Consider the following 22,831-nt stretch of genomic DNA (forward strand, 5'->3'; position numbering starts at 1 on the left):
TAGTTGAATCCGAGGGCCCCTGTTGTAAATATTATTTTAAGATGTGTTACATTTTTGTGCTGTAGGACATTCTTTAATGATGAAAAGATGTGTTGCATTCTTTTATGTTGCATTTGTTTAACTCTGTGAAGCTGTGTTACTTTGCCTGTCTAAAGCACCTGACTGATTTAATAAAGAGCTTAGCAGCTGATAGCTAGGCAGGAGAAAGGAAAGGCGGGGCTGCCAGGCAGAGAGAATTAATCAGGAAAAATCTGGGAGCCAGGTAGGATAAGCAAGAGAGGAAAAAGGAGCGAGAAAAGGAGGGGTCAGCCACCCAACCAGACGTGGAATAAGAAATATACATATAAAGGTAAAAGCCCAAGGGCAGTATATAGATGGAATACGTTTTAAAAAAAAAAAAGCCAAGCTAAGACCAGGCATTTATAAGAAATAATAAGCCTCCGGGTAATCGGGTGATTAATTTGGGAGCTGGGTAGTGGGCTCCCCCAAAAGAGCCCAAAGAGCAAAAGAGTAAAACACATTGAACTTCAGGTCCCAGTGTCAGATTCTTGAGTAGACAATCAGTCATTAAGTATTTATGTGCAGTACACCCTGAAAGAGCAGTGTGCATTTTCCTCCTCAACGTCTCTCCATCCCTGAGTAGTAAGAAGCCGGCTTTACTCTTCAAGCGCTTTCCCAGATGCTGTTAAAGCCCCGATGTCCAAATCATGTGGCAGGCCTGTCACTGCCCAGGGAAACTTTAAAGTTCCCGTCAAAACCTTGCAGCTTACAAGCAAGTCATGGAGATGGGTGGAGGAGGTTACCATGGAGACAGGTCCAGGGCCAGGGGCTCGGGATGGGGAGGCCCTGGTTCAGCTTCTCATTGGCTCTATGGACGCGCAGCGTTCCAGTAGCACATGCGCAGTGGCGCCGAGGCGAGGTCGCTGCGAAGCCCAGGCTCTGGGGGTTCTGGCCGGGGCCTCTGGGGACCGAGCTGGGACTGGCGCGTCCTGGCGGCTCCCGGCTCCTCCCGGAGAGGATAGCGGTGAAGCTGAGCCCCCGTGCAACTCCGGGTCGAGCCTGCCACGCAGGCGCCGGCCACGCCGCCGCCATTGTTGCCCGTGCTGCGTGGACGGGGCCGAGCGACAGGTACTGATGTCCCCGAGAGTGTCCACGGGGAGGCCGGGCCGGGGCGAGGCCGGGAAAGGGAGGCGGCAGGAGGCGAGGCCTGAGCTTCTCCTCGGGGCATGGCTGCGGATTGGCTAGGAGTTGGAGCCCTGGTCGAGTGCGTGTGGGTTCTTCGTGTCTGGATACTTGCAGGGTTGGCTTTGGGGACCGTGCTCTCGGTTTATACTTGAGGAGGCTCCTGAAACGGCCTCCAATCACGGTCCAACGGGCTGGTTTTCCCGGCTCAGAGAGTAGACTATGCAAGGCAGATAAATAGATCGCCTTGGCCCCACCCCCACGAGGGTGTTTGGAAACCTCCGGTTTGTCCCAGTAACCGCAGGTTTGCTCTGTTGCTGAGAACATCGGGAACATCAGTGGCTAAGAGAGTGAAACGTTTCTTTCGGTAAGATGATTAGTTTTTAATAAATTAGAAATTAACCATTCTGCTAATAATTCTTTGAATTATTACCTCTACCACCTCCGTCCATACACACACATGCGCCTCGGGGATGAATATAATCTAAGACCAAGGCAAGGATAGAGGGAAGGAAGACGCAGGTGAATCCTATGTGTCTGTGCACTCTACAGAGTCTGCCTCTGTGCCTATAATGAGTAACAGCGTACACCAGGAATTCTTGAGCTTATGGTCCATTCTTTTTGTTTTTCGAGACAGGGTTTCTCTGTGGCTTTGGAGCCTGTCCTGGAACTAGCTCTTGTAGACTAGGCTGGCCTCGAACTCACAAAGATCCGCCGCCTCTGCCTCCCGAGTGCTGGGATGAAAGGCGTGCGCCACCACCACCCGGCTTATGGTCCATTCTTATGCTGGCTAGTTTTAGGTCAGCTTGACACAAGCCTATCATCTGAAAGGAGGGCCCCTCAATGGAGGAAAAGACTATAAGACTGAACTGTGCACACGCCTGTGGAGCATTTTCTTAATCATTGATTGATGGGGCAGGGCCCAGCCCATTGTGTTTGGAGCCATATGTGGGCAGGTGGTCCTGGGTTCTATAAGAAAGCAGACTAAGCAAGCTGCAGAGATCAACCCAGTAAGCAGCACCCTCCATGGCCTCTGCATCATTTCTTGCCTCCAGGTCCCTGCCCTGTAATTCCTGTCCTGACTTCCTTTGACAAAAAGTGTGATGTGGAAGTGTAAGTCAGATAAACCCCTTCCTCGCGAGTTGTTTTCGCTCATGGTGTTTCATCTCAACAGTAGTAACCCTAACTAAGAAACAGGAGCTAGAAGTGGGGTGTTCCTGTCACAGACCTGTCCACGTTGTTTTAGCGAGGATTGTGGAATGACGTTGGAACTTTGGGCTAGAAAATCATTGAGTTTTGAGAGCTCCCTAGGCTGTTCTGTAGGAGCTGAAGGTAAAAGTGTGGGGATCATGGCAGATGGAGGCCTGGCTTGTGAAGCTTCAGAGAGAAGCAAACTTGACATTTTGTGTGGAGGATCTTTGGTGTCTGGTTAGCTGCAACTGAATAGTCTTCTGTGATTCGGAAGAGAGCAGCATCACTGAGGTGGAGTCTTCTGGGAAGTGTCTCCTCGGGGTCAGGCACACAGAAGCTGTGTCAGAGGCAGCCAAGGTTCTGCAGACAGCCAAACTTGGCAGAGTAAGAGTCCATCAGGTGGTACTGGTTTTGATGACGTGAAGAGTCCTGAAGAGCGGCTTAGGTTTGGCACTGTGTGGCAGGGCCAGCATCTCTGAAGAAAGTCTAGGAGAGGCTGTCTTAGGGTTTCTCTTTACACTTCCACAGCACTGTTCATCCCTGAAGGAAGTCACGACAGGAACTCAAACGGAGCAGGAACCTGGAGGCAGGAGCTGGTGCAGAGGCCATGGAGGGTGCTACTTACTGGCTTGCTCCCATGGCTTGCTCAACCTGCTTTCTAATAGAACCCAGGACCACCAGCCCAGGGATGGAACAACCCATAGTAGACTGGGCCTTCCCCCATCAATCACTAAGAAAATGCCTTACGGCTGGATCTATGGAGGCATTTTCTCAAAAGTTCCCTCCTTTCGGATAACTTTAGTTGTGTGTCAGGTTGACATAAGACTAAAAGTACAACTCACCCTTGTCAACTTGACACACAAATACGTCACTATTCAGTCACACCTTTCCTTTTTTATTCTTCCCCAAAATCTCACATTAAAAACATAACTTGAAAATTCCTAGTCTTCAGAGATTCAAACACATTAAAATTTCAATCTCTTTAAAATAGCCAATCTCACGCCAGGTGGTGGTGGCGCACGCCTTTAATCCCAGCACTCGGGAGGCAGAGGCAGGCGGATCTCTGTGAGTTCGAGGCCAGCCTGGTCTACAGAGCTAGTTCCAGGACAGGCTCCAAAGCTACAGAGAAACCCTGTCTCAAAAAACAAATAAATAAATAGCGAATCTCTTTTAAAAGTTCTAAGTCTTTCAGTACTGGGCTCCTATAAAAATCAAAGTTAAAAACCTTCTCCAAGAGGAAAGAACTAGGGCACAGTCACAAGCTAAACCAAGAAAAAACAAACTAATAGTATAAATAAATCAATGTCCAATTATCTGGGATCTACTCATGGTCTTCTAGGGTCCTCCAAAGAGCCTAAGTCATTTCTCCAGCTCTGCCCTCTGCAGCACACACAGCTCGTCTTCTAGGCTCCTGCTGGCTCCACTCCTCTGCTGCTGCTGCTGGTGATCACCCCGTGGTACTGGCATCTCCAACACGCTTGGGTCTTCTGCTGCAACTGGGCTGCACTTTCACCAATAGCTTCTCATAGGCTCTCTTCATGGTGCCAAGCCTCAGCTCCTTTGCATGATCCCTTCAGTCCTGGGCCTTCAGCTGCCCCTGTGGCTGCATCTTCACCAATGGCCTCACCTGGCCTCTCAGTGCCAAGTCTCAGCAGCTCTCCATGACCTCTTCATGCCTTCAAACCCAGTGCCACCCAGGTGACTCTTACACTACCAAGTTCAGCTGCTAGCATGAGGTACAACCTTAGCCACTTCTGGAACACAGCTTGTGTGTGCTGACCCTGAGGAAGCACTTCCCAGATTTCACCTCAGTTGCTGCGGGAGCTCCTTATGCTCCTTCAGCCAATGGCCTTTGAGATACCAGCCCACTGGGGTGTGATATCTTTCACTCTAAAAAAAAAAAAGCAGCTGCCCTCCGTTCGCTCTCTCTTGCTTCAGATTCCGCTTCTGGCTATCAGACGCTTTTCCTGGTCATGCAGGAAGCTGTTGTCTAGGACGGTGATCTTTAAGTTTTTCCCTTTAAATAAATAACCCTTTTATTAATCATAATTCCAACCAGGTGTAAAGGAGTACGTCACAAAACAATCCCACACTTTCTTAGCTCTGGCTAATCGGGATCAACTCTGAAACGTCACAAGCCAGGCTCCATCTCCTTTACTGCTCTCAGCATTCTTTATCTCCAACAGCACAGCCCACTGAGCTCTCAACACTCAAAGGCTATTGTGGCCCAAAGTTCCAGTCTTTCAACAATCCTCCCCAAAACATAGTCAGGTCTGTTACAGCCATACCCCACTAGGCTGATACCAACTTGTTTAGTTAGGGTTTCTGTTGCTGTGATGGAGCATGATCAAAGGGGAGGAGGAAATGGTTTATTTGGCTTATATTTCCATATTGCTGTTCATCATCAAAGGAATTCAGAGGAACTCAGAGCAGAAATCTGGAGGCAGGAGCTGATGCAGAGGCCATGGAGGGGTGCTGCCGTCTGACTTGCTCCCCTGGCTTGCTCCACCTGCTTTCTAATAGAAACCACCAGCTCAGGGATGGAATGACCCACAGTGGGCTGGGCCTCCCCCGTCAATCACTAGTTAAGAAAATGCCTTATAGCTGGATCTTACGGAGGCATCTTCTCAGTAGAGGTTCCCTCCTTTCGGATAACTCTAGTTTGTGTGTCAAGCTGATATAAGACCAGCCAGCACAGAGGCTACTGGTGAAAGGACAACCCAGTTCCAGCAAGAGACCCCAGCATTTTTAAGTACCATGGGGTGATCACCAAGACACAGCAGCAGCAATGGAGTGAAGCCAGCTGGAGCCTAGAAGGCAAGTTGTGTGTGCTGCGGAGGACGGAGTCAGAAGTGACCCAAGCCTTTTGGAGGGACCCAGGAGTGTGAGTGGATTCCAGACATTGGACATTGAGTTATTTATACAATTGAAAGTTTTGCTTTTTGTGTTTGTTTTGGTTTTTTGTTTTGTTTGGTTTTTTTGTTTGTTTGTTTGTTTGTTTGTTTGTTGCCCTGAAACTCATTCTGTAGACCAGGCTGACCTTGAACTCACAGATCGACCTGCCTCTGCGTCCAAGTGCTGGGATTATAGGTATGTGCCACTACCACCCAGCTGGTTTTGCTTTGGTTTGTTGTAATTGTGCTCTGGTTCTCTCCTCTTGAAATAAGAAAGTATTTAATTTATTTTTCATTTTTAGGAGCCCACAGTTGAGAGACTTTGTTTGGATTTTAAAAGAAACTAAATTTTTCAAAGTGTTTGATTTTTGTAATACTTGTGGAACTTAAGTTTGAAAATGTTTTACATTGTGATATTGTTGTAGAATATTGTTTTAACTAGGCAAAGATGTGTTACATTTATTTATGCTGTGGAATATTTAACTGTGTAAAAGTGTGTTATTTGGTTATACTGCATTTGTTTAATGATTTAAAGATGTGTGTTTAATTATGTAAAGATGTGTTACATTTGTTTTACCTTGCCTGCCTAAGGTACATGATTGGTCAAATAAAAAGCCAAATGTCCAATAGCTAGGCAGGAGAGGGATAGGCTGAGCTCTGGGGCAGAGAACAAATAGGAAAAAAATAAGAGAAGAAGAGAATGAGGAGGAGAGGGACACCCAGGGCCAGAAGCCAGGCAGCACCAGCCAGACACAAGAAGCAGTGAAAGTAAGGTATACAGAAAGAAAGAAAAGTAAAAAGCCCTGAGGCAAAAGGTAGGTCAAGAAACAAGTTAATTTAAGAGAGCTAGCCCAAAAGGAGCCTAAGCTAGACCATGCATTCCTAACTAATAATCTCCATGTCATGATTTGGGAGCTGGTTGGTGGCCCAAAAAGAAAAGCCTGGTACAGGATGTCAGTATTAATATGTGATCTTGGGATGAACAAGAAAAGAAAGGTTGTGACTTAACAGTGGTGTGTTTGTGTATCAAACTGGCCAGAGGTTAGTTGTGCGGCTAGGTTTATGTCCACTCGTCACAGCTACAGTCGTCTGAGAGGAGGGAGCCTCAGCTGAGGAAACGCCTCCCTAAGATCCAGCTGTAGGGCACTTTCTTCATTAGTGACTGATGGGGAGGACCCAGCCCATGGTGGGTGGTGCTGTCCCTGGGTTGCTGGTCCTGGGTTCTATGAGAAAGCAGGCTGAGCAAGTCATGGAGAGCAAGCCAGTAAGCAGCCTCCTCCATGGCCCCTGCATCCGCCCCTGCCTCCAGGTTTCTGCCCTGTTTGAGCTCCTGTCCTGACTTTCTCTGGTGATGGACAGTGCTGTGGGAGTGTGAGCCAGATGACCCTGTCCTCCCAAGGTGCTTTTGCTTGTGGTGTTCCGTCACAGCAATAGTGACCCTAACTCTGGCAATTCTTGTGTTTCAGGGTCTCCTTCGTCATTTCAAGCTCTGGACTCAGAATTTGTTATAAGCTGCTAGCTTTACTGTGGTTCCATTCTGACCTTGGCTGCAGCAGCCCTTGAGGGAAAAAAAAATGTTATGACTGTAGCATGAGACTTCAAGCAATTGGCTCAATACTGGAAAAATAAAGGATCCTACCAGATTGGTTCTCCCGTCTATAGCAATGTTAGCCTCAAGAAAGAGGATGGCCAATTCTTCACGCTCACAGGTCTTTCTAATGTGGAAGCCAGACAAGGTTCAAAACGGGCCCCGCAGTGTTGAGAAGCAAACACTCACTTCAAGACTCTTGCATGACACTGAGACCTGTCGACAGAATTTTAGGAATTTTCCGTACCCAGATGTGGCAGGTCCTCGGAAAGCGCTGAGTCAGCTCCGAGAGCTCTGCCTCAAGTGGCTGAGACCCGAGGTTCACTCCAAGGAGCAGATCCTGGAGCTGCTGGTGCTGGAGCAGTTCCTGGCCATCCTGCCCGGGGAGCTCAGGGCTTGGGTAAAGTCTCAGTGCCCAGAGAACACTGAGGAAGTGGTGACTCTGGTGGAGGATTTGACGCAGATTCTAGAAGAGGAAGGTAAGAACTGAACAGCAGAGAGAAGCAGACTCCGTGGGTGGTTAGAGAAGACACTTAGCACCTACCCTTAAATGAACTGGGGAAAATAAAGATCAGTGAGAGTGAGCTTTAACATGAGGCCCGTCCTGCACTGTGTCCTCGTCCAGAGTACTTGAGACCACTGTGACTTGCAGAGGCTTGTACTGTTATGCTAATAAACCATCAGTTTTATGAATTGGGTTTTACAAAAATATACTTCCAAAATTGAAGTGTCCAAAGATCATCCATGTATTGAGACAGCTCACAACTTCGTGTCAGAGCTGTAGAGAGCAGGAGATGTATGTAGCCTGGCGGTAGAGTGCTGGCCTTCATGTACAAGGTTCAGGGTTCAATGCCAGCACCACCCAAACAAATAGTAGAGAAGTATGAATGTTCTGCATGTGCTCAGTGCTGAAGCAGGCTTGTTTCTGCAGTCCGCACTGACAGTCTTTGGCCTTTGCTCCAACTCTGAAGTATTAATGACGTTTTCAGTTGTTCTCTGCCTTCTCACGTTGAGAAAGTGTAGACATGCCTGGTGAAGTGTGTCCTAGTCCATGCAAACAGACTAATCACCATTGTCTTCCCCAGCTCCTCAGAATTCTGCCCTTCCCCAAGAAATCCCAGAGGAAGACCCCAAACATGCTTTCCAGGCAGGGTGGTTCAATGACTTGGTGACCAAAGTGAGTTTGACTTTCTTTTGTGATTTTAAATTTGCTTTTTAGTGTGTGGGGACATCTCGTCCTGGGCCTATAGCTGCTAAGCCCTCAAAAGCCTCATTCAGAACCTAGGCCTCAGTTTCCCTTGTAAGCACATGTGCCTCCCTTGTCCTATCACTGTGACCTCAACCACCAGTATGGGGTAAAGGTTAAGAAGAGTCTGACCCCACAGCCAATGGGATGGGGGGGCAGTTGGCTCTGACACCGCAGCCAGATGGGATCGGGAGTGAGGGTGGTTGGCTCTGCTATTAAATCCATGATTTGAGACAAAATTCTTAACCACTCCTTCCCTAAGTTATTCGGTGCCAAGAAGTAGATTTACCTTTTGGATTGTGGGCTCTGAGTATGAGAGATCTGGTTATCCTAGGTGATAGCAGTGGTTGCTAATATCTTTCTTCATCAAAAAGTAAAGGCCAAATATTCTGTGACCAGCTGTTAGAATGGTATTCTCTCATTTAAGGAATAATAACTCAAGCAACATTAAGAGGAGGATTTATTGGAGGGGGGTTCATATATATGTGCGCACGTATGTGTCTGTATGTAAAGCCTCTGTTACCTAGACTATGATTTTCCAAGTAAATATGTTTATATCATCTATAAAAGATAAATGATATAAACATATTTACTTGGAAAATCATAAAACCAAGGGGAAATGTGTTAGAAATAATAGAAACAGACATCTATAGAAACTAGCATGCAAAAATGTAACCCATGTTATGTAAAGATCATATGATTAAAATGAAATATAAGATTTAGTCAGTACCATACATGCATATACACAAAAAGAAAACCTTAAAATAGCTAGAACTAAGTCTAGTATGGATTTTGAAGTATTTTCATGTCCTTTGTCATTTTATGGGACATTAAAAAAAAACCTTGAATAATTGCAAAGCTGTCATCTCCCTAAATTATAAACTTAATATGATTTTTCCTTCTCAGTTTTTCAGTTGGGCAGGGCTAAGGCGGTAGTGTCCTGAATGCAAGGCCAGCATGGGCTACACACTAAGACTTTGACTCAGTTACAGCTGAGAAAAAGGAGCACGCCAGAGTAATGAAGAACCTAATGGTGCACAGCTTTAGTCCCAGCACTAGGGAATCAGGCAGGTGGATCTCTGTGAGTTCAAGAACAGCCTGGTCTGCAGTGAGTTCTAGGCTAGCCAGGGCTACATAGTGGAGATCCTGTCTTAAAAACATTTTTTTGATGTCCCACTAAGAAACCCTGTCTTGAAAAACAAACAAAAAAATGTTTTGGTTGTGAGCCTAGCCTTTAAACGATGAGCCATCTCTCCAGCCACACACCCCCACAAAAAATTATTTAACAGGAACACAAAGTAAATGTGTCTACAGATGCAGCAGCCCCACGGGAATAACAAGAATGAACTGTGTGTCATTGTGGAGCATGTGGATTGTTAATTACAGCCTGTTGAATCTATTCCTGAGGCCAAACCAACCCTGCCACCCAGTTTTCATCCTTTCTTCTGGGCTTGAGAGGTGACTTCGTAGGCAAAGTGCTTGCCACACAAACATGAGGACCTGAGTTTGGATCCCCAGAACCTACATAAAGCTAGAAGTGCTGATGCGTAGCCCAGAGCTCTGGTGGCAAGACAGGCAGCAGAGACAGGAGGATTCCTGGGAGTTCGCAGGTCAGTCAGCAAACAAGGGGTCCTGTGTCAGATAAGGTAGAAGATGATGGCTGGCACCTGAGATCGCCCTCTGACCGCCACACTCCATGACATAGACATGCGCGTGCGCACACACACAGTTATTTTCTTTTCCTTTCAGTGCTAGGAATGGAATCTGAGTCTAGAGTCTCCTAGACAAGGGGTCTACCACTGAGCTTCACCCAGCCCTTTTATTCTTTAAGATGGATCCATTAAGTGCATGTGCTAGTGCCTGCTGAAAACAATATATTCCACCTTATTTTTAAATGTCCCTTTAAGGACCTCTTAAGGATACTAAGGAGTCAGCCACACACTGAATGAGGGTTTTCAGACCTTGGGTGGGTGGGTTGGTTGGTTGGTTGGTTGGTTGGTTGGTTGGTTGGTTGGTTGAAGACAGAATCTGACCCATGTAGTTCAGGCTAGCCCAGACCTCACTGAATGCTGGTGTTACAAGTGTGGCCCACCACACTCAGCAGGATGAGACTTAAGGTTCTGTGACTTCCACCACAGACACACACCCAGTGTCCCCACTGTCTCCTTCCTTCCTCAATAAATCAGCTGAGCTAAGTTATGTTTGATATTTTAGGAATCAGTGACATTCACAGATGTGGCCGTGGATATCACCCAAGAGGACTGGGAACTGATGTGCCCCGTTCAGAAGGAACTGTATAAGACCGTGACTTTGCAGAACTATTGGAACATGGTTTCTCTAGGTAAGGTCCACAATCTTCTCCCAAAAGGCCTGTGCAGTGTGTTCCTGCCCCTCCTTACTAAAACCAGGATAGGCTCCGAGAGGATCTGCTGACGGCACAGTCTAGAGGTGAGAAGTCTCTCAGGCACAGGTCATATTCTCCTGTTCCCCAAAAGAAAGGCTTGCTGGTGGGGCGGTGTGCATCACAGTGCACAGCTGTCCAGTGCTGCGCTGGGTGCTGCCTCACACCTCGTTCTCCTGTTAGGTCATATCCAGAGCCACTGTCTCCCCCACGGAAGCCCGAGTAGCAGTCAGGTACTGAGGGCACAGCTCCTCGTCTCAGGATAAACTCCTTCTGTTCCCTCACCAGGACTGACCGTCTACAGGCCAACTGTGATTCCCATCTTAGAAGAGCCGTGGATGGTGATAAAGGAAATTGTAGAAGGCCCGAGCCCAGGTGAGGAGAAAAGCCGGCTCATGACTTTACACTCAAGAATCTGTGTCCTCGGTGTATTGATACTCAATTCATAAGCATAGCAAGGTGACTGCAGAGGCATCCACCTGGTCCAAAACTCAGAGCTGTTGGTGCCGCTGCCTTATGGGAAGTCTTCAGGAAGTTTCTGAGCATCATTTTTATGCCTTTGCCAGTATCTGCACATTTTATCCTCAAAGATCCCAGATCCCACCCATCTCTAGGGCTTCACTGTGCCATTCTATAAGTGTGTTAGTAGTCAGGGCTCTCTAAAGGAACAGAACTGACTGAATGAAATATATTTATATGGGTGATATGTGTGTATACATATTCTTTCTTTCTTTCTTTCTTTCTTTCTTTCTTTCTTTCTTTATTTATTTATTTATGTGAGTGTAATTTAAAGGCTGTGGTCTGAGTAGTCCCACAATGGCTGTCTCCCAATAGTAATGCCAAGAATTACCTAGCAGTGGTAGCACATGCTTTAATCCCAGCACTCAGGAAGCAGAGGCAGGTGGATCTCTGTGAGTTCAAGGCCAGCCTGGTCCAGAAAGTGAGTTTTAGGACATCTAGGGCTACACGGAGAAACCTTGCCTCAAAAAATTAAAAAAAAAAAAAGGCCAGGCATCTGGTATCATTGAGTCCATGACACTGGATGTCTCAGCAGTCCAGTATGGTGTGGAGTTCCAGAGAATTCCTAGAGTGTCTGCAGTCTGCATTGGGCTCCTGGGGAATTTGGTCCAGATACAGTGAAGGAATGCCTCAGCAACTGGATAGGTGAATCTGTCACTGAGAGTGAGGCCACTAGGCCAAAGCAAAATCTTCCTTCTTCTATGTCCTTTTATATGGGCTGCCACCAGAAGGTGTGACTCGGGTTTAGGTGGGTCTTCTCACTTCAAATGATCCAATCAAGAAAATCCCTCATAGGAATGCCTGGCCACTCAGGTTTCAGCTGATTCTAGATGTAGTCAAGTTAATGACGAAGATCAACCATCATAAGCAAGTATAGACACCCACAAAAAGTGTGTATTTCAGACTCCCATAGTATTTTGTTTTTTTTTTTTCAACTCTGTTTACCAACAAACCCTCTTGTCTATGTGCAGGCAAAGTGTCTTCGCCTGCACACAGCCCTCTGTCCCTCTGACGCCCTGGAAGCAGCCCCTGTCTGTTGATTATGCCATGATCCACTGTTGTGTAGAAATCTGGAAGATAAGTCTGTCTACACCTCCAAGACAAAACCTGGGTGTTTAAATAATTGCTAATATTTCAAAATAAGATTCTGCTTTGATCCTAGACACACTTGTCTCTGACATTGTGTTTGTTTACAGGGGAGTGGGTTTTCATATAAAGTCAGGATAAAAATCTTAACAAGGACTGAGCATAGAACTCAGTGAGGAGCACCTCCCAGCATGCACAGGGCCCTGGGCTTGATCTCCAGCAGTAAAAAAAGAATAAAAAGGATTGTGTTGATTTTGTTAAGTTCATTTTACAGTATAAAAGATATCTTCTTACTGATATTGCACCTTGTTTTTTCATGCAATATCCTATCCTGAAAACCATCTACCAATAATGGTATAACCAAAACCAAACACCAGTAATCCCAGCACTTAAGAGTCTAAGCAAGAGAGTGGCAAGTTCAGAGCCACCCCTGGTGAACAGTGAGGCCCTTTCTCAAAAAGCTTTCTTTAAAAGCTCTCAGTAATTATGGAAAGAGCTGTTTTGTTCTTTTTAGTTTTCCACTTCAATCCCTCCATTCTTATCTCCTTTACAGTAACTTGATTTTGAAAGACTGCCAGCCTGTAGAAAGTAGGAAGCTTGATACGTGGAACATAGATTGCTTTTCATCTTGAGCCATAAATTATTATTGTTTATTTGAATGTCACAACGATGTACCTTTCGGATATGTTCTCCCCAGTTCAGAGTCTCATCCTCCGCCTGCTATCTCCTGTCTTTAGTCTCTTCTTATGTAAAAACTGTCCCCATCCTCTTTTCTCTTATTGGCTGATCCTGGCTGTCCCCCTTTTCTGTTTGTTTGTTTGACTTACAAAGGAGCAGGCTCCCTTGTGGTGCTTTCGCACAAACTTGGTTTTGATGAGTCTCGTCCCGTCCTCCTGCCTCTTTCTCCGCCGTGCCCCACCCCATACCCTCCATGCTCCCCCTTCCCTTTTACAGCTCCTGTGTTCTCCCCACCTCAGGGATCCCTTTCCAGCTTCCTAGCCACTGCTCACATTTATATGTGATGCGCGTTTAACAACTAGAAGCTCAGAGACCAGGGAAATGTCTCCACGAGTAAAGGTGCTTTTCCACACAAGCCTGGTGACCTGAGGTTGGTCTTTGGAACCCACATAAAAGTAGAAGATAACACAAAATTGTCCTCTGACCCCCACACACATGGCTGTGGCACATATACCCATATACAAATATCATACACACACTGTTCTGGAACTTGCTTTGTAGACCAGGCTGGCCTTGAACTCACAGAGATCCACCTGTCTCAGCCTCCCAGGTATTGGGATTACAGGCGTGAGCCACCACCACCCAGCTTTATTTTCTAGTTAAATGAAAAGGAAAGCATTACAGGAACTAGGAGTCAAGTATGAGAGAAAACTCTATCAAAAGTATATGTTATGTGTGAGAGCTTTTACTAAGCACAAAGACTGGGAAAGAAACCAAGTTCTTTTACATTTTCTGTTTCTGGCTGGCCCTTGGTGCTAATCTCCTCTGCAAAGGGATCCTGTCGGCTCCTTCCAGCTGGGCCCGGCTTTGTCTTAGGCTTGGATTGCTGGCACTCTCAAAGTGGCTGTTTAAACTTCTGGGCTGTTTGGGTAGACATCTCAAGGAGATGACCTCAGCTCTGGCTGTCCTCCTGCGTCCTGCTTTTACCTGTGTTTTGGCTGATGCTGAGGAGTTTGCTGTCTTGCCAGCTCAGCAATGAGTAGGTAGTTCAGCCTTTGATTGACATATCTCATTGGTTCTACAAGAAAAGAGCCAGGTGTGATGTCACATCCCTTTAATCCAAGCATTTGGGAGGCAGAGGCAGGCAAAGTCTGTAAATTCAAGGGCTACATAGAGAGACCTGTCTACATAAATAAATAAAGGAAACTGAAACACGGGTCTTTTTTTTTTTTTTTTTTTTTTTTTTTTTTTTTTTTTTTGGTTTTTCGAGACAGGGTTTCCCTGTAGTTTCTAGAGCCTGTCCTGGAACTAGCTCTCGTAGACCAGGCTGGCCTCGAACTCGCAGAGATCCGCCTGCCTCTGCCTCTCGAGTGCTGGGACTACAGGCGTGCGCCACCACCGCCCGGCTTACACGGGTCTTTTGTAACTATCAGTGTTGGTCTTTGGTGACCATTACTGTCTTGTAACTTTTTTGGTTTGATTTAGTTTTGGTTTTATTTACTTTTTTTTCATTTTTTGGTTTTTCGAGACAGGGTTTCTCAATGTAGCTTTGGCTGTCCTAGAAACTAGCTCTATAGACCAAGCTAACCTTGAACTCACAGAGATCTGCCTGCCTCTGCCTCCTAAATTCTGGGATTAAAGGTGTGTGTTCAGCTCAGACCTTTTTTATTTGTATGATTGTTTTGCCTACATGTGTGTATGTGTACTATGTGTTTCTGATATCTGTGCAGGTCAGAAGAGGGCATCAGATCCCCTGGAACAAGAGTTAAGGGCGGTTGTGAGTCATCATGTGGGTGCTAAGAATCTGAGCAAGAGCAACAATTGCTCATAACTGCTGAGCCAGCTATCCAGTCCATCTTATAGTTTATGTTTGTACAGGACCTACCCTGAGGCTTAATTCAGATCACAACATCTCTGCTGTGGCTTCTGTGTTTACCTGAATCAACACTGATTCCTTTATTGAAAATATTAAACCACTTTTAGGCCTTATTAACCAACAGATATCACCTGTAAGCATCTGTTTTGGATAGATAGATACATACACATACTTAGGCTTTGATTCATGGGCTCAGTTCCTGAATTTCTAATAAACTGATTTTCTTAAATGTACATTTATTGTAATAGTACCAGTGGGCTTTTGCTTTGAGCTTGTTAATTATAATTTGTGGTGTAATTCAGTGGTAGCACATTTATCTAGAATGCATGAGGGCCTGGATTCAATCGGTGTGTGTGTGTGTATGTGTGTGTGTGTGTGTGTGCGCGCGCGTGTGTGTGTCCACATGTGCATACACACGCACGTGCTGAGTACTTCCTTTCTAGGTATATATAGATACTGTAACCTAACTACACAGAAGTTAAACTGAACTGCTAGGACCAGCTCATTCTTCTTATCAATGTACCTAATTGTTGAGTCCAGCCGTTTTGTTCTTTTGGATCAGGATAATAGCCTGATTTGAAAGTTGTCTTTTAAAATTTTTCCTCTATTAAACAAAAAACCAACATAGCTACACTTCTAGCACTAAACAGCAGTAAAAGAGAAAATTAGACAAAGCAAACTACTATTTCTCCCTCCTCCTTCACGGTGGCACTTTCTCATTTGACATTACTCCTAGACAGGTTCTACTGTCAACTGTGATTTTGTATTTGAATAGATATAATAAAAAATGGTTTGTAAATGCATGTAGTGTGAGGAAGCAGATTAAATATGTGGCTTCTCCCTCAGCGATTGCCAGGACCCCACCCCTCAGACTATCAACATTTCCGTGTGTCATTCATGTGACATATCTTTACAGACATAAACCGGGCTCCCTCCATCCCTCCATGTGCTGTTTCCCGCCTGCCTTGGTTCCCTTGGTGAGCAGGCACAGCTTTTCCTAGGCGTGCCTAGGCCTCCGTCCTCCGCCGTCACCAGTTTCCACTCCCGCCCTGCTCGCTGATGCGACACTTTCATTTTCAGTGGCCACATCTGTCCTATTGAAATGACAGGCTGGTAAAGTTGGTATACTTTGAGCTGCATTTAGTTTCTGAACCATCCAGTACCTTTTTTTCATCATCATATTATATAACTAAGACAAGTTATATATTTCCCCACCTGGTTTCATAGAGGTGTAACAAGTTTGCTTTAAATCATTTATTGGAAACATAGCAGCAGCTATCAATAAATGCATACTTGGGTACCTTGAAACCAGGTTTGGGGTTAGAGGCTTTTGTTTGTATTTTGTATAAAGAAATTATCATTGCAAGTTATTATCATTTTTCTAAGTTCATTTGACAAGCCACCAAATTCAAAGTCTTGGGCCATTTTCAAGGATAAAAGCTATTTCCAGAATTTACATCTAAGTTGAAAATATAAGTTGTCAAAAGTGACACAAAGTTGTGAAAATGTAAGTCACACAAAATTGTAAAATAAGTGTGTAAGGCCTTAGGTTCTGTCATTGTATTAAGTTGAACCACATTGAGATTGCTGATATTCAGCCCTTTGACCTTTGAGGAAGACAGCTGACTCTTTCATTCATCTCCTCTGTATTTAGATTGTAGGGAAGAACGCTGTGAGGGAAACAAGGTGAACTACAAACATCTCCTTCAGTAGGTAGGAGCACACAGTCTGGAGTTAGCATGGTGCTTACAGACTGTGAACGTAGCTTTGGACTTAAATTAAGTATCATATATACAAGATGGAGAAAGTTAAAGATAGATCATTTGGGGCTAAATACCAGAGGAGGTATCTGAACTCTTTTGGGGGTCCTTTTAGTCTTCAGGCTGCTTGTTCTCCCACCTCCACTTTGCTGTGGAAAGAAAGAGCCTTCTGTGCTTGCTAAAACAAATCATTCAGCCTCACTGCCAACGCCTCTTAGATAAATTTAGGACAGGACTCAATAATTTCAGCTCATTTTCAGGTGACAGGGAAGCTTTCACTGCTAGTCCAGAGACATTGGATTCAAGGACCACTGTTTAAAACTGCTGGATAATTGAGAGTAGAAAGCACTCCATGAATTATTTTAAGACTGTTATATGAGCCGGACTTGGTGCACACACCTTTAATTTAATCCCAGCACTCGGGAGGCTGAGACAGGTGGATTTCTGAGTTTTAAGACTAACCTAGTCTACATGTTGAATTACAAGACTGCCAGGGTACACAGAGAAACCCTGTCTCCAAAAACCTAAATAAATAAGTGAATGAATGAATGAATGAATGAATGAATAATGGGAAATTGTATAGTTGGTAGCCTAGCATAGTGGCACACACCTATAATCCCAGCACTCAGAAGTTAGAGGCAGGTGGATCTCTGAGTTCAAAGCCAGCCTGCTCTACATAGGGAATTCCAGGATAGCCAGAGCTACATAGACCCTGTCTCAAAAAGAAAACGAAAACAAAATCTATTATAATTTGAGCCTGTGCCTATAGATTAGAAGGGAAAATAATAAAGCAGCATGCCTACTTTATGAGATCACTGTGTATAAATTTTACCATGTATCCCGGTTTCTTTTAACACTGTCTCTCTGCACTTGGTACCATGCTGACTGTAAGAAGCCCCTCCCATTTTCAGTGGTTAATCGCCTTTTCTAAGCACTCATTTTCCCTTTCTAAACTTTAAGGACCATAAAATGAAGTTATCAGATATTTTTATTCGTATATATTTTGTTTCCTTTCTTTAGAGAATGTAGGACTCTTACTTTTTTTTATTTCAGAATGGGAAACAAAAGCTGAAGCACATATTCCATTAAAGGATCCTCCTAAATTCAAACAGGATGGAACCCAGACCATCAAATTGGAAGAAGTCTATGACTGTGAAGACAGATTAGAGAGGCAGCCGGTGTCTGCCTTCAGGGAGATTCACCTGGATGAAAGAGACTTCAGTTTGAAGTCAGAAAGTTCAGAAGAAGACCCTACAGAAGACTATCTTAGTAAATACGATATATATAGAAATAACTTTGAAAAGCACACAAACCTGATTGTACAGTTTGATACCCAATCAGATAATAAAACTTCTCTGTATGATGAAAGCAAGCCAACATTCACTAATGTCTCATCTGGTGTTGTGCATGGGAAAATACTTCCTGGAGATAAGCCTTATTCGTGTAATGTCTGTGGAAAAAAATTTAGGAAATACCCATCACTCCTGGCACACCGAAATAGCCATGCCAAAGAGAAAGCGTATGAATGTGAAGAATGTGGGAAAGAGTTTAAGCACATCTCATCCCTCATTGCACATCAGAGAATGCATACTGGAGAAAAACCGTATGAATGTCACCAGTGTGGGAAAGCCTTCAGCCAGCGGGCACACCTTACTATACATCAGAGAATCCATACTGGAGAAAAGCCCTACAAGTGTGATGAATGTGGAAAAGACTTTAGTCAGCGTGCACATCTTACTATACATCAAAGGACGCATACTGGTGAGAAACCATATAAATGTTTGGAATGCAGTAAAACCTTTAGTCATAGTTCATCATTGATTAATCATCAGAGAGTTCATACCGGAGAGAAACCTTATATATGCAATGAATGTGGGAAAACGTTCAGTCAGAGTACACACCTCCTCCAACATCAAAAAATTCATACTGGGAAAAAACCATACAAGTGCAATGAGTGTTGGAAGGTGTTTAGTCAGAGCACTTACCTCATTCGACATCAGAGAATTCACTCCGGAGAGAAATGCTATAAATGCAGTGAGTGTGGGAAGGCTTTTGCTCACTCCTCAACTCTCATACAACACCAGACTATCCACACTGGCGAGAAAGCCTATATCTGCAATGTGTGCGGGAAAGCCTTCAGCCAGAGTGCAAATCTTACTCAGCACCATAGAACACACACTGGAGAGAAGCCGTATAAATGTAGCGTGTGTGGGAAAGCCTTCAGCCAGAGCGTGCACCTCACTCAACACCAGAGGATTCACAATGGAGAAAAGCCCTTTAAATGTAATGTATGTGGGAAAGCTTACAGACAAGGTGCAAATCTTACTCAGCATCAGAGGATTCATACTGGAGAGAAACCCTATAAATGTCAGCAATGTGGGAAAGCTTTTATTTATTCTTCCTCACTTAATCAACACCGAAGAACTCACACTGGAGAGAGACCCTATAAATGTAATCATTGTAACAAAGATTTTAGCCAGAGAACATGCCTTATTCAACACCAGAGAATTCACACGGGAGAGAAGCCGTATGTGTGCCGCATATGTGGGAAATCTTTCACCCAGAGTACCAATCTTATTCAGCATCAACGTGTTCATACGGGTGTCAGGCACCGCAGCAGGTATCAGACACCACAACTAATGGATATGACTTTGTTTAAGCTTTAAAACTTGATCGCTTAAGTTTCATTTCGTGTGCTGTGTCGAACTATTCGAAAGAAAGCTGAAGAAGTGCAATATGTTAGATGCCACGGTATCAGAAGTACCAGAGTTAGTAAAGTGGCTCTCGTCCATTTAGATTTTAGTGGGAAACTTAAATATCCATCAACTGCTTAGCTGTTGTATCACTTGAATTCATTCCAGAAATACTCTGAAAGGATATTTTAAAATCTGTGACTCATCAACTGTTAGTATGTGTCAAGTATGTTTTATTGAGGCCTTATGACTATAACTTGGGCACGTGTCCATCCAAGTGGACCTCACACTAGACAGTAATCCTGACATTATAGGAAAGAAGATAGATGTTCTGGAGCCTCTGCTTCATCCTAGCTTTGAAGCCTTAAAATAAGTAAAAGGTCCATCCCATTTTTCGGCTTCTTCTTTTCCCATTACAACTTGAGGATGAGACCCGAAAGGATCTCCAAAGATTTCTCCATGACCACTGCTAACTGCACGTCCTCCAGGAAGAGGGGGCAGTCTGATAAGGCAGAGGATCAGTGCATGCTAGACATGAACAAACTCAAACAGGCACAGATTAAACACCCCCAAGTTTAAATCATCTTTAGCACAACCGGATTCTTGGATTCCTAGTTTCACTTGGTTTTGACAGCCAGCATCCCCCTGAAGAAAACAGTGACAGGCTTACCATTCCCATTTTTTTCCAGCGAGCTTTTAAATTGAGAAGTTTTCCCAGGGCTCTTAACGTAGCTACGCCATTTCTTTCATTGAAATACATTTCCTGGGAGCCTTCTGTGCTCAAGACAGACTTTTTGATTGAACCTTTTCCATTAACAAAGATCTTTAGAGTAAAGAAAAGGAAAGGACATGCTCTTAACTACTTTGCCACGGAACAAGCATAATCCTACCTAAGTAAGTTGCCAATGTTACCCTATAAGCCAAGTTGAGTGAGCAATGAGCATAACTATACAAATAACGTGAGACTAAGTGATAGAAAAAAAAGGTTCCAGTCCCGTGCAGAGGTGGCAAGGGAAACCAGGGTGGAAAGGAGCGAGGAAGAGAGTTATGTAAGCCGCTGTGTGACATGAAATATAACTGGACCCATTTACCTAAAGAAATAACAGTGGTAAAAGAAAAATTAGCCTATTTATAGGAAGCTAAAAAGGAAATTATTTTCAGGAAAAACTGGAAGCCTAGTAGTCCTTCACACATGGAAGTAATTAAAATAGAAATTACACTTAATGTGTTAGAAAAATGTTTCATTGGGAAAAGCCTTGGTACAGAAACTATCATTAATCAGTAATCATTAAATAACTGAGTTCATGGGTCTTAAAAAGATTGGCAGGAATCGATTTTTTAAATTGCTGTTGTATTTACTGCCCATAGCATCACACTCTGAGAATGTAGAGCAGAGCTCCTTTTGCTTGTTCTTCTTTCTCCAGTGCCTTGCATTTGATCGGTGTGCATTGGCTGAATTGATGAGTAAATTGTGTAAATTAGAGTTGAGTAGTAAAGTAGGACCAGAGACGTGAAGGGAAAATTGGTAAGACTGAAAAGTAACTGTGTCCATGTAGCACGTGGTTAACAAATACTATTTACTGTGTAATAACAGCTTGGGAATGGAGAATCAGAAGCTGTAGGACATCATTGCCCAATGAAAGTTTCCTTAACTAAATGAGAAGAAACAAATTCTGGTACCATAAATAGCCTAAGCTTATATTGACAACACAGCATCACTAGAGACCACAATGGGGGTTGAAGAAAGGTTGAGATGCTGGCATCCTGAGGCTATCTTTGTGGGAGTGGTTTTTATGTTTGTTTTTTGTTGGTTTTGGTTTTGGTTTGTTTGTTTGGTTGGTTGGTTGGTTGGTTGGTTGGTTGGTTGGTTTATTGGTTGGGTTTTTTGTTTTGGGTTTTTTTTTTTTTTGATACAGGGTTTCACTAGGTAGCCCTAGCTGTCCTGGAACTTACCCTGTAGACCAAGCTGCCTCTGCCTCCCTAGTGCTGGGATTAAAGGTGTGCCCCCACCAACTGCCACCACCCAGCTGTGTTCTTAATGAAATTGTCACTTTCTTTTTTCCTGGCATTAGTTATCCTTGATTTCATAGTATTCACAAAATACTGGTTTGAAAATACTTAGATTATGCTCATTCCTCAGTTCTGTTAAGAATAGCAATTGTGTTTTCTAGATGGGTTTTGATGTTGCTTTATGCCTTGCATAATGCTTCTTTCTCCTGGGATGAAGATGGTGCAGGCCCTCGGGCGCTGCTTTGTGTTTCCTGCCTTTGTGTGTTTCATGTAAATAAAGTCTTCCACTGCTACACAGAGGCAAGTAAGGCTTCTATTAAAAAAAAAAAAAAAGATAATAGTACAGAATCCTGTCTTTCTGTGTTTTTCCCTCACTTTAAAGTTGTCTGGCCCATGAGTAATTCAACAGATTTTAACAAGTATTTCCCACAATTTTTTATGAGGAGCATTGCTAAATATGTAAAAAAAAAAAAAAGTTTAAAAAACATAAAATCAACTGTACCAACCACCTATATCTTAAAGTTAATATTTTGCCATACTGAAAAGTAACTTAGACATTTCACCTCTAAATACATCTCATAAAAATAAGTCATATAACTATATAACCTCATAGAAAATGGACAGTCCTTTCTAACATCTAACACCTAGTCTATTCTCTGACTTCCCCCGTTGAGCCAGGGCGTTTCTGCACACCCTTTGTTGGACCTGCTTCCTCCAGCTACGCCAGTCCCTTCGTTGTTCATTGTCACGTTCAGAATTTAAATAGCTTATCCGTGGCTAGCGTGTGGTGTAATATATGTCCTGGAGCTTCTGTAAATTAGAGGTTGAGGCCAAAGGCTTAACTGAGCTCAGGTTAAACATCTTTAGGGTTTCAGTTCCTCCTCCGTTGCTATCACCATCAGGTGACGTGACAATTGGCTGTTGAGGTGGTAAGCACCAGATTGTCCCAATGTGATTCTTCCTGTTATGGTTAACCCTGTGTGGACTGACACTTGGGCAATGTGGCTGTCCTCTTAACCAACGGGTTTGTACCTAATGGCAGTCCTTGCCTGGGCCAGCCTTTCCATTAAGGTCTGCAAAATAAGTGGTTTTCTATTGCTCTTCCCACACTTGTTGGGCAGCATTCTGTAAGGAATTTTCCTTCATTAGCTGAAAGTGCATTAGAAGTATGCTTAGCTCTTTCCACTAATTAACCAGTTAAGGAGGGGTGTGTGTACCGGCGGTCGGAGTGTACCGGCGGTCGGAGGAGTTTGGAAATAACCAAAATAGTCCTTTTATAATAAATCAGTTTTAATAAAAGGAGAAAATAAGGGAACTTACAGAACCAAGGGTCCAGCGAAGCAGAAGGTAACGCGGGGGACAAGAACAGGGGCTCCTTCCCTTTTTAAGGGTACCCTACTCCCCTGGGGCAGCCACGCCCCTGAATGCAGGGATTGGGCCAGCTGCCCCAACAGGTATGTGTGCATGTGTGTGTGTGTGTGTGTGTGTGTGTGTGTGTGTGTGGTCGTCTGTGGTGGTGACAGATGAGTCAGTGTGTTAGTCGATTACAGTCACTGCGTCTGGCGTTGTCTGGTCTCTGGGTGCTTTATTCCCTTCTAACACATGACATCTCAGGTTCATCCTACATCTCCATCGCCCCAAACCTGCATGGAAGCAGCTCTCCTGAAACTCCTGGCTCCTTTTTATAATGAGCTATTTAGAAACAAG

General features: G+C 44.2%; 1 protein-coding gene across 2 annotated transcripts; it reads left to right on the plus strand.

Moving 5' to 3' along the window:
• Positions 1-928: 928 nt before the first annotated feature.
• Znf287 (zinc finger protein 287) lies at positions 929-20,974 on the plus strand. 2 transcript variants are annotated; one of them, XM_038326884.1, is made up of 6 exons: positions 929-1,128; positions 6,734-7,334; positions 7,941-8,032; positions 10,316-10,442; positions 10,791-10,877; positions 17,475-20,974. In XM_038326884.1, the coding sequence occupies exons 2-6, from the start codon at positions 6,932-6,934 to the stop codon at positions 19,085-19,087; spliced, it is 2,322 nt and encodes a 773-aa protein (XP_038182812.1). In that variant the 5' UTR covers positions 929-1,128; positions 6,734-6,931; the 3' UTR covers positions 19,088-20,974. The 2 variants fall into 2 exon arrangements, with proteins under 2 accessions (XP_038182812.1, XP_038182813.1); XM_038326885.1 differs by lacking the exon at positions 929-1,128 and adding an exon at positions 5,206-5,257.
• The last annotated feature ends 1,857 nt before the right edge of the window (positions 20,975-22,831 follow it).

This window comes from Arvicola amphibius, chromosome 4, assembly GCF_903992535.2.
Source record: "Arvicola amphibius chromosome 4, mArvAmp1.2, whole genome shotgun sequence".
Classification (NCBI taxonomy): domain Eukaryota; kingdom Metazoa; phylum Chordata; class Mammalia; order Rodentia; family Cricetidae; genus Arvicola; species Arvicola amphibius.